At 47.6% G+C, this 12104-nt stretch overlaps 1 protein-coding gene across 1 annotated transcript in view; it reads right to left on the bottom strand.

Moving 5' to 3' along the window:
• The window catches only part of SNRNP200 (small nuclear ribonucleoprotein U5 subunit 200), a 45629-nt gene extending 33555 nt beyond the window's left edge, over positions 1 to 12074 (bottom strand). The window contains exons 1-6 of the mRNA XM_090055340.1: positions 11543 to 12074; positions 5884 to 6047; positions 4055 to 4226; positions 2563 to 2755; positions 2131 to 2186; positions 99 to 197 (exon numbers count right to left, since the gene is read on the bottom strand). Of these exons, the coding sequence (XP_089911466.1) occupies positions 99 to 197; positions 2131 to 2186; positions 2563 to 2755; positions 4055 to 4226; positions 5884 to 6047; positions 11543 to 11587 (729 nt within the window). The 5' untranslated portion in view covers positions 11588 to 12074. The remainder of the gene's footprint in view (positions 1 to 98; positions 198 to 2130; positions 2187 to 2562; positions 2756 to 4054; positions 4227 to 5883; positions 6048 to 11542) is intronic.
• Positions 12075 to 12104: the final 30 nt, after the last annotated feature.

Genomic DNA, 12104 nt, shown 5'->3' with positions numbered 1-12104 from the left:
TTGGGTCCCACCAAGGAACAGCACCCCGGCATTTGCTCTTGGTCTCAAGCCCAACATCAGAGATCCAGGCTTCAAACCGACACCCCCAAGGAACTCACATTGGCTGAGAGGGTGCAACGGACAACAGCTTCATCCCCCTCCATGTCATCGTCTGATGCTTCATCCCTCACTTCACCGTAGACATCCTCATCACCCTCCTGTTGGAATAGACAGTGCTGGTGAGAGCAATGCCCTCTGGAAACACTTGCTAATTCCTTCCATGGGCAGGAGGGATGGACATGTCATTTGTGTAAACAGCTAGAGAGGACTCCACTGAAGGCAACTGACCAGGAGGCAAGGCTGTGTTCTGTTCCCAGCTCTATGACAGGATTTCCTAAAAGACTTTACCTAAGTCATGTCCCTGCAGGCCTCAGCTTCCCCATTCACATGGTATAATACACTGCAGATGGTGACCAGGCTGTGCCAATGCTCCTGCTGGGACTCAAACCTGGATGTTCCTGGCTAGACGGTCTTACCCCTTTGCTCAGGGTCAGACAGGCTGCATTTGGGGTCAGGAGGGAATTTTACCTCATGGTGAGATTAGTATGGACTGAGGGAGGTTTTGACTTCCTCTAGGGAACAGTCTCTACCTGGGATCTCTTGAGCATACATTAATATCCTTTTACAGCAGCAGGACATAGGCTGCTGTCCCCGTGCATAACCTGTAGCAGGTTTGATGTCTTGTGTTGTGTCAGGGTTGATGGTAAATTCGTGAAGAGTTTAGATGATGGATTTACCTGGGATGGTTTGGACAGGGATGATCCTGCCTCAGGCAGGGGGCTGGACTAGATTTGACCTCTGGAGGTCCCTTCCAACCCAACTTCTATATAATTCTAGGAGCCCTGCATCTTTTACACAGAGCTCTGCAGGGAAGGGCACTGGCTGTGTTTTTCTGACAGAGACTGAAACTAAGGGTCACACAGGATAGGTTACAGCCAGGCCAACACTGGAGCTGCTCTTGCTTGACTTTTGTAGGATAGCAGGAGAGGCATTTGCTGGCTAAATGCAATAAGGTTCTTCATCACCATGCTGACCAGAAGTGCAGACTGCTGCTATCAGTTGGAACCTTTAGCAGTAGCTAGTACTGGATATATCCCAACGTTAGTAGAAAAATAATGCACTGAGTTCATTAGGCCTTCCCATATAAGCTACAGCCTGAAGCATGATGGTAAAGGAACAGTCTAACAAAGCTGGTTCTCTCACATCAGTTATATGTTACAGGACACAGAACGTAGCAGAGTTCAGTGTCAGGAAACCTCACCTGTCTTGTGACACTCAGGTCCATTCAGAACCCGCTACCATGTACATGATTCAATGTTTCCTGTCAGGGCCTGGAAAAAGTTCCATGTTTCTTTGTAACCACACACCTCCAAATAAAATACATACCTTGGTATGGTAAGGTGGAATGAAAAACAAAAAAAGTGCCCTCCACCCCTGAATCTGTTTCCTTGTTTAAGACATGCCACCCCCTGCAATAGTATACAACTAATTGGGGGAACAGGTGAGTGTTGTATGCAAATAAATATTGTAATTTCTGCCAATGATGCCAAGTTTCTTGTAGTGCTCTATACAGAGACATTTTCTATGTTAGTTCTTTTTAGAGCTCAAATGACTTGAGTGGGCTTAGAAATACAAGTCTATTTTTCCTGAAGGGACCATCCCAGTTAATTTTTCTTCTGGCCCTCAGACTCTGGCAAAGGGCAAAGTTCTGAAGTGTAGCTCCTTGCCAGAGTGCATCTGTAGCATAAAGCAGTCCAGTGCACTCTAAAATAGGCACTGAATGAAACAGGTGTGAAGAGAGAGACCAAGGGAATGCTAAGTTGGGAGCTGGATGGCAGGCATAAGGCAAGCATCTGGCTCTTTGAGCTGTGCTATGGAATTCAGATCACTATGCCTCCCTTCGCAGAATTGTAGGCAGCCTCTCAGGGCCAAGAAGCAATGTTTAAAGCAACATCCAGCCTAGCCTCCCCTCACTAACACAGCTGAGTCAGTCAAAGCCCAAGCTGCTCCAGTGGCAAAGCCAAAGAGAACAAGCCCACTCCAGAGCCAGCAGCACAAAAGGATGGCAAGAAGAGGTGACTGCTGACTTACCTCTTCATCAGATTCGAACTGCACGTTCACACCGTAGGTCTCATCAATGTTATCATCTGCAAAGGATAAGGCAACTCAAGGTCAATCCAGAGCTCTGCAGCACCATTTAGAGGCAGGTGGGGCCAAGTGTATGGCTTACAGGCCAGATTCAGACCAGGGGAGCCTGAGGGGATTTTAAGGAGGAGCAGACACTGAAGAGAATTGTGTGCACAGCTGGGGAGAGAGTGGGGTGTAGCCCTTAGTTTCCACGTGCAGTGAGTTAATAACCATGCTGCAGAGAAGAAAATTTCCCAGCCCAGAGCTCAGTTTCTAGCTCCCCCTAATTGAACACACTAACCCAATGTAAAATTCTCTTGTACCACAGCCCAAGAGGGGTTCTCCCACCCTGTATTACAACTACCACATGCAAGGAAGCCATGCCACAGCCTTTACCCATGTTCTGGATCTCCTTGTCACCACCGTAGTCTGTGATCTTCTTGCCCAGGTTCACCAGCACATGGTACCGGGTGTCGTCTGTCTGGCCCAGCAGAAGGTCAATCTCCTTCCGCCGCTCCTTGTCCCTCAGCTTCTCATTCTTTAGCACAGCCAGGACCTCATCAGCGGCTCCGCAGAGAATGTCCCGGGGCTGCAAGAGGAATGGGGACTAGCCTAGTAACTTGAGCAGGTTGGCTTCTACTGACCTAAGGGTGCATTGCCCTGCTGGGATAAGCAGTTTTAGTGATCATGAAATGATGGCATCTCTGGACAAATGCTAAGAGTGTGCTTTCTATAACAACAGGCTCCATAAAGGACACCATATCAGGAAAGTCAGCTGCCTAAAACACAGCAACGCCCCTGGGCTGGGGCAAAGGTGAGTTGCAGAGTCCTAGAGAAGTAGGGCTGGAAGGAATCTCCAGAGGCCACATCTAATTCAACCCCTTGCCTGAGGCAGGGTCAGCCCTGTCCAAACCACCCCAAAAAAACCAGCATCTAAGCTCTACATAAGACTACCATCAACCCTGACATAGCACTCACTTAATACCTGCCACAGGTAAAGCAGGGAAACCACAGCAGTCAATGTCCTGCTGGACATTTTTCTGGACATCCAATCTAACTCTACTGGTTGCATCTTCAAACCATCAGTCCACCTCCTAATATCTACAGCAAGAGAAAAAAGGTGTTTTCCTCCTCCTTTATGGCAGCCCTTCAAGTCTTTGAAGCTATCACGTCCTCTCTTAGACACCTTTTTCCCCAAGCCCAGCTCCTTCAGCCTCTCCTTGTAGGAACTGCCTTTCAAGCTCTTGATTGTCTGTCACCTGCCTCTGGCCCTTCTCTAACATCACTATGTCCTTTTAAAATTTTGAGCCCAGAACTGCATACAGTGCTGCAGATGAGGCCTAACCAGTGCTGAGTAGAGCACAATCATCTCCTGTGTCTTGCATCTGATGCTTCTATTTGACCCCCTGCTGTACACCAGCATTCCAGCAAGTCCAAGGCTCTTGCAGAATTTTATGTAGACCAGTGGGTCTCAACCTTGTCAGACTCCAGGCCCTGTCTGGGAAAGAAACCAGCCCTTTCCTTTCACTTTTCTTGACTACAAAGAGAATTCTGGAGCCATTCTTTCATAGCAAAGAAAGTAGCCAGCCCACAGCAGAGTGGAATAGCTTTGACATCATGGATTGCTACTGGAGATCTCTAGGTTTATCACATGGAGGTGTTTTCAGGCCTATGAACCCCCAAATCACCTAGCCTTGCAAAGCCTTCACCCATCTCTCTAGGGAGCAAGAGGAGAAAGGGCCCAAACTTCAGGAAGCTGCACAGTCTGAGCTGCAATTCTCCCCCACTCAAGGCCCCAGGAGTCCTAAGAGCTCCACTCAGTTGCCATGTGTGCACCTTGCAAGTAGTGAGAATGACGGTGCTCTGACCAGCTGGGCCGGGGATTTACCTGGTCCCCAAGGGCTGCCTGAATGAAGCTCAGCAGCACTTCGTAAGTCTCCCGAGTCTCCTTGGTTTTGGGCTTGTAGATGATCCCCACCATCTCGTCAATGCCCTCTGACAGCAAGGTGTAGCCCTTCATCTTGTTGATGTCGTGCCTGTCCTCGTCACGCTTCCTCCTCCTGACCAGTGGGAAAAAGAAAGAGGGTTATACAATCAAATCGGGAGACAAGCTATTTTGGCTCCTGGTTAGAAGGCTGGCACAGGAGGAGAGCAAAGCTGAAGCCCTTCAGAAGCAGGGAACTGGCTCTCACTTGCAAATACCCATTAAAAAAAAATCACTGGGGGGCACTTCTCACCAGCTTTTACCCTCACCTTCCTAGTGGGAGCAACATTTTAAGTAGGAATCGTTCACCCTTCAGAGCATGTGGCATCACACTGTTCGGGTGACAGCAAGGCTGGCCCTGAATTATACTGCTAAGGGCGTTGCTTGAATATTTTTAGCTGGGAACCAAAACATTTAGACTGAACTGCAACCCGAAGTGATGCAAAGTGTGGCACTAAGTGTAGGGTACCAGAAACAGCTCTGAATGCCAATGACCTGACCTGAATTGCCCTTCTTAATAAGGTGTTCCCACCAGCTGGTTTTAGTCTGGGATTTCAATCTGGGGCTACATACGTGTTTTAGGACACTTCCTAAAAAAAGGGTCATTCTTGCAGGTTATGAGAACTGCTAAGGCATGCGGTTTTACAACCCAATGGAACTTTCAGGAGGAATTTGGTGCTTTTTGCTAATCAGGAGGCTATATTACATCAAAGACATGATAGAGGGGCACACACACAAAGATGATGCAGAGCATGCGAGACATGAGGTAGGCAGAGCGTGTGCAGCATGCAGGCAGAGTGCAAGAGAGACAAACAGAGAGGCAGGTAGGCAGAGGGAGAGGCAAGCAGTGAGAGAGAGAGAGAGAGAGAGAGAGAGAGAGAGAGAGAGAGAGAGAGAGAGAGAGAGAGAGAGAGAGGCACACCTAACGCCCTGCCCTTGTCCCATTTGCCACTGCACTGCTTGCCCTTCCCTCCGCATGCCACAGAGCATGTCTATGCTCTCTGGCCACCCCTGCCTGACCTTGTTCAGCAAGGGAGAAACTTTTGTCAGTGACAGAGCAGCTGGGAGCCGGGGTTCTCCACGGAACCAGTGCTTGTGCCTCTCTGAAGGAGCTTGCATACACTATATGGCTCAATGGGAGTTCAATCAGCTACCTTGTCTTGTGGCCAAAATCAGCCTATTTATTACTCACTAGATCACTAGTCCTGCAAGACACAGTTGAATAAAAGTGGGAGAGAAACCAGCTGTAGTACTCTTATGCCTGCCCCAACACGAATCTGGGAGCGGGCCATCTTTTTTTGATAGGTAGATGGCCATTTCTAACTGTAATACTTCTTTGGCAGGTGTGGCTGAGGTACTTTTATTGCGTAACCTCCCCCCCACCCAAACTGCATACTGTAGGTAACGTGCAGCAGTGGTCTCAGGGCAACGAGCAGGAATACAGGCATCAGGCACGGCTTCCAGATATATCTGAAGCATGGCAGCAGTGCCAGCCTGCCACATGCTGGCCATGCCAACATAGCAGCTCTGAAAGGCACAGGGAGCAGCACAGCCTCCAGATACAGAAGTTGCCATGTGGTGATCCAACCTGCCAGCTCACTGGAGGTCAATACCGGTGGCATCAGATATATATTGGTTTTGCTCCACATTTATGTCAGGCTGGATCTGTGGGGAAACTGAAGCTCTGTCAAGTGCCAAAATCCACAGAAAAAGCAGAGCCTAAACCCACTCACTTGGCCCGCCGCTCCTCCTGCATTTGGGGCTTGGTCCTCTGTGCTTTGTCACCCATGCGTGTCCCTTCCAGCTTCCCCACCAAGGAAAGCACTTCCCCCGTGGGCTCATCTCGCCGGGTCCTGTCAATCAAGGAGCGGTCTGCTTGAAGTACGAGGTTGGAGTTCTGGTAAGGATCAGAGCACAGTGAGATAAGGGTCAGGAGGAGTTACCACCATTTCTGCTTTCCAGGATGAGAGTACCATGCTTTCAGCACTGCCACAAGCCCATCACAGCTAAATACCCATGGAACAGCCAGAACGCACCAAGGAATGCTGCTTTCCAAAGCTGCTTTACATCCTAAGAGCTCCCTGATCATTTTCCTTTTCCAGCCTAGTTATCTACCTGGAGTTAATTAGGTCTCACCTAGACTGGCACATCTCTGCTAGCTAGAGACAGCAGTTATTACTGACCAGCCACCAGAATGCACATATGCACATGCGCACACACACACAAGTGGGAAGACACTGGAGCACAGACCAGCCGTTGTTAGGGTGGATAAAAATCAATGATTTGAAAATATATATTTTTATTTTTTTTTAATTTAAATCTGTTTGTTCTTTTTAAATTAAAAATCCTCAATAAAATACTAAATTTCTCTCTCATTTAAAAATAACAGTTACAATTAAATCTCATCACAAACTTGCTAAACCTACACTTACAAGCTCAGTATGTTGCAGTTGCTAGAAAAAAAAGTTTAGCTTAGCTAATCTTCATGGCTTGTTTAAGTAGTTAACTAGGTTTAGAATCTATCACAGAAGTTTACAGTACAGAAAGCTGCAGTAAGAAAAATCTAGAGTTGCCAGCTGCCCATGAGTGTCATTTTCTTATTTGACATTACATAATATATGCACCTTATTTTGGACCATCATGGCCCCAGACCTTAATGGTGATGCCATAAGTCTATTCTCTATTTTACTTCAGCATAACTCAGCTTCCCCAAGTGAATCCCATCCTATACTTGTTTTCTCAAAAAAAACCCAGAAGCGCCAGTGAGTTCAATGGGGCTTACTCCAAAACTAAGCAGACTCTAAGTACAGTCAGTCTTAGCCTTTTTTGGTAATTTGGAATTGGATCTGCATTCTTCCTGAAAAAAATGTAAATGATTAACTGAATAATAGAGCAAGAAGAACTGAGAAGAATAACTATTCAAAAATCATTTTTGTTTCAGGATCCCATTTAAGCATAAGAGACTTTGTCCATCTGCAACAACTTCAGAGTCATCCATTGGTACTTGTAGCAGCAGTGCTACAACTAGACATATTTCAGACAACAAAGTACCAGTAGCAAGTAAAAGAATTCAGTCATCCAGTAAAACGACCAACATGGATGCGTTTGTAGTAAGGACCAGCAAATACCAACAAGACACCATAGATGAAAAGATTGCTCAGTTCATTTATGCCATAAATTCTGCTTTTCGCATTGTTAACAATAAACACTTTATTAACATGGTTGAGTCCTTATGACCAGGCTACACTCACCTAGTAGAGCAGACATTGGTGGAAGGCTGCTAGATACAACGTATGAGAAAGAACTTAAACAGCATGCAAGAAATACTGAAGGGGAAATTTGCCAGTTTAAGCCTTGATGTACACAATGATCCAGTAATACATGCCTCCGAGACAACAGAAGATGGGTTTGTGAAGAGGTCACTACCACCTCTTCGGAAGAGAAAGATGATCCTGGCCAGGGTTTACCAGAGAGGGCAGTGACAAGGCTGAGGAGGGAACTCCCGAGGTGCCCAAAACTGAATTTACCAGATCACCAGGTGTGTGGCATTGGCTCCTCCTGGTGCCCTGGGGCTACTTCAGGCAGGGAGTTCTCCCTGGAGAAGGAGGGCAGGGAAGAGAGAGAGCCCTGGCAGAATGGAGGCTCTGGTTGAGAGCTTATTCCCTGGGAATGGGACTTGAGACCACAACCGTCTGTGAGCTCAGAGCTCTGTGAGTGCTGCTGTCTGCCAATCACAGCAAGTATTAAAAGCCCAAAGCTTGTAGACTCCAGAGGGAAACCTGAATATACAGGAGAGGTTTTCTTCTTCTTTTAAGTTCCACTGACAATGTGGATTAGGAGGTTGCAGCCCCAAAGGGAGGCTGTCTCACCTTAATGAGGGCAATTAATGGAACCCAGGAGTGAAGCCAAGCCTGCTGAAGAGGGACTGTGGCTATACCTGTGGGGTGTCAGCGCTAGAAGCATTGAGTTCATTTTCTTCTACTCACTAACAAGTGGAGGATTTCCCCACAGCAGTTATTTTCTTTTTTTTTTCCTGCCGAGTGATGGAAGCCCTACAGCTTTGGGGAGGAGAAGAACAAAAGACAAGGAGAAACAGGATTGTTCTGATTTATTAGACTGGGCAAATATGCCTGGGTCCAAAGTTTGGACAATTTAAAGACTCTTCCTTTTTGCCAGAGATAACTATCCAGAAGAAAAATGATAATTGGCCTCGAGTCAAAAAAACGGCCAGGCCAACCATACACACATATTCTGGATTATACCTGATACCGTGGTAACAATTGGTAGGTTTACAGCTGATGTGAAAGGGGAGGTTGGAGCCCCACTTGGAGGGCACTTTGCGCCATAATCAGACTCGTGAAAACAACATCACCTCCCAAAAGAACATTTCATCAAGTCATGGCAGGCGAGAATTAGGTGGAGACTAGAGTCTGACTAGCTGGTCAAGGCATTCCTGACAACCACGGACAGGTGAATGTCATCAGGATGTCAAGGGCCACGTCCATATGCAGCAATCCCCCAACAGGTTGCATAAGTTTCAGAAACAACAGATACACTGGGAAATGCCCACACAGCAGAACATTTAAAAGAAGGGGCAGTGAAAGCTGTAATAAACTGTGAACAAAAATTAAACTGTCACATGCGCAGTTGTCAGAGACAATGCTGCAAAGCTGGCAAAAATGAGAAGATACTTAGAAGAAGAAATGGAAGGATGCTCCTTAATAACATAGGGCTACAGTGTCCATTTAATGCAACTTTTAGCCAAAGACTTAATTACTTCTCCAGGAATAAAAGAAAATGTTGAAATCACAAAGTACTTCCGTAACAACCATTTTGCTTCAGCTTCACTGAAGAAAGTAGGAGGATCCAAACTAATTCTCTCTCAAGATGTTCAGTGGAATTCTGTGGTTCATTGTTTTGAACAATTTATTAAGAACTGACTTTTTTCATAAAAAAAATTGTGAAGAAAACCATGATAAAAACCGATGGAAGTATCTCATCCAAAGTAACTAACATCGGATTAAGGAATGTAGAAGATATGCTCAGTATACTGAAGCCTACATCCATAGCCTTAAACAAACTTCAGAGAGATTGTTGCTGCATTGCTGATGCTGTCGAAATTTGGAAGGCACTTCAAGAGACATTGAGGAAAGAAATACCTAACCAGAAAGTTAAACTGCAGGCAGTAAAGAAGCGAATGGATCAAGCACCAACTCCACCTCATGTTCGTGCCAACATTCTCAACCCCAAATATAAAGGCAGATGCGTAACTTTTAAAGATGATAATGCTGCCATGGCATGGGCATCTCAAAATCACTCCTCAGTTATGCCAGTCATAATAAATTTCAGAGCTGGAGGGGAACCATTTAAATAGTACATGGTTTACTGATGATGTTTTGAACAAAGTCACTCCCCTGAATTGGTGGAAATCATTAGTCAGGCACCTTGAGACACAGTTCCTTCAGTTGCTAAGCTAATTTTTCACAGCAGTAGTTTCCTCCGCAGGCATAGAGAGAATATTTTCATCGTTTGGTATTATTCACTCAAAGAAGCTAAGAAATCAACTGGGATTTAAAAAACCAGGAAAACTTGTATTTCTGTTTCAGTCTATGAATAAAAAAAGCAGTGGGACCTAGCTGCATAAGTTTTAAGGACAGCATACATTTAGTGTTGTGATGACTTGTCTGTTAGAGTAAATAAAATTTGAAAATTAAAAAAGAGAGTTTAAGGACAGATGTTGTAAAATGCTGTATTGATTTGTAAATTAACGTGTTTTAGGGATCAGATGTCCCATTGTTTAAGAAATACGTGAAGAAGTATCACTGGGAAACTTGATTTAAATCAGTGTTTTCTCTTGGTGATTTAAATTAATGATTTAAATTGCTTTGATTTAAATCAATCCACCCTGGCTCTTACCTTCCTGGAGGACCCCTTCTAATACCTGGAGGGCATTAATGGAAAAGCTTTGCTTGGAGTTACAGTTGCAGTGTAGGAGTTTACCCTCAGAGAAACTGTTCTCTCCCTATTTGACTTCAGCGCAGGAGCTTGAGAGCAGAAGACCTCTGCACTTTCTAAAGTGCAGCGGGTGCCACAGCTGCTCAAACATACTTGCACCAGAAAGCGAGGGAGCTGCAACATAGTGCCTCAGTTTAGTGAACAATGAATCTCTCCTGCACTCCAAATTTCCCTCCACGATCACCCCTGTTGTTTGTCATCTGCTCCATCAGATGCGGATTGTTTGCAGACTGCACAGGGAAGCTGTGAACTCCTCCAGTGATGGTGAGCGCAAGGAGAGGGAGAATAGCCACTGGTTGGGGATGATCTAGGTGTAGCAATGCCTGTGGTTAGGGGAGGTGTGGACTCCCCAATTCATATAGCCACAGGGCAAGGATGATCTTAGCATAGTGATGCCTGTGCTCTACTACGAGGATTTCCCAGGCTGTGCTGGATGCCCCCCACTTTCCGCTACCTGAGTCAGGGGGGCTTTAAGATTCCCTCAGAGATGCTGGCTGCAGCCCAGGCTGGGGATGGTGACTGGGCTGTGCCAATGCTGCTGGGACTCAAACCCAGGTCTTGCCCCCCCCCACCCCCCGTCAGATTGGTATGGAGCAGGTGGGGCACTGGGAGCTCTTGGGGGGATAGTAACAATGTTAACTGTTACAGCAGCAGGACATTGGCTGCTCTGGTTCCCATTTCCTCTGTGGCAGGGTGAGGTGTTAGGTCTGGGTTGTTTCAGGGCTGGTGGTAGCCTTAGGTTGAGTTTAGATGATGAAATTGTCTGGGGTGGTTTGAGTAGGCCTGTGCCTGCCCCAGGCAGGGGCCGGACAACACATTCTGGATGGAATCCCCCAACACATTCTGGGGATTCCTTTCAGCCCCGCTGCTCTGTGACTCGAGTGAAAAAAGGACAGCAAGGGACAGTTTTAAGGGAGCTGAGAGGCACAGGCCAGTGATTAGCATAAGGCAACTTCAGGAAAGGCCACAGGTCCACAGACATGACTCAGTTTCCCTGTTCCCTCAGTCAGGAGTTTGTTCTCTTGGGGTCCCGTCAGACACAGTCAAACAAGAGTAGAAAAACCAGAGGTAGCACTGTTATACCTGCCCCCAGCATGACCCCAGAGCAGGCTGGCTCTTTCGCACAGCTAAGTGCTACTTCCATGACGTGATACTTCCTCGGCAGGTGTGGCTCAGCTACTTCTGTTGTGCGACCCCCCACCCCTTCGCAAGCAGCACGATGTTGACACCGTGCGACGGAGGCCTCAAAGCAACGGATGGAAACACACAGCCCGACCAGCTCCGTGCCCCGGCACGAGGCCTGGCGCGACCGGCCCCGATCCCGGCTGCGGCCTCCAGCCCCGCGCGGCTGCGGGCCCAGGTCCCCGCGGGACTCACCGCCTTATACTCGTACTGCAGGCTCCGTGCGGTCACGTCCGCCATGGCAGCTCCTCGGGCGCCGCCGCCTCACAAACCCGCGGCCTAGCAATACGCACCACTGCACCGCCAAGCACTTCCGGGGAAGAACTTCCGGTGTGTTTCGGCGTACCCCGGAAGTACTCCCCCCGGAGAGGCTGAGGCTTTGATATAGCCTCGGCCGGTGGGCAGCAAGAGGAATCTGATGTAGTTTGTTTGTTCTCAGAGTGGGCAAAGGGGACTTGGCTCTCAGGATTGTTGTGTAGCGGCAGGCACCGCACAGGGCAGCCCTCGGAAGGTGGAGTGAAGACCAGGGTCTTTCCTGCCTTTAGGGAGCTCTTCGGTGAGCGCGCGCAGCCTAGCATGCTGACAGTTAGGACGGCGGCACTGCACTCCAATCAGCGCCTGGCGGGGATGGGGCTCGGAGGACTATTGGTGGCGCAGCTTAGCCAACAGCTAATCACCTTCCAATCAGCGCCCAGCGGGAACGGGACCCGGAGAAGTGGTAGAGGTGCAGCCTATCACCGGCGAGTCGCGGTACAGT

The sequence above is a fragment of the Crocodylus siamensis genome, chromosome 6 (genome assembly GCF_052110815.1).
Source record: "Crocodylus siamensis isolate JL-2025a chromosome 6, ASM5211081v1, whole genome shotgun sequence".
Classification (NCBI taxonomy): Eukaryota; Metazoa; Chordata; order Crocodylia; family Crocodylidae; genus Crocodylus; species Crocodylus siamensis.
This window is presented reverse-complemented; position numbering and strand designations above follow the sequence as displayed.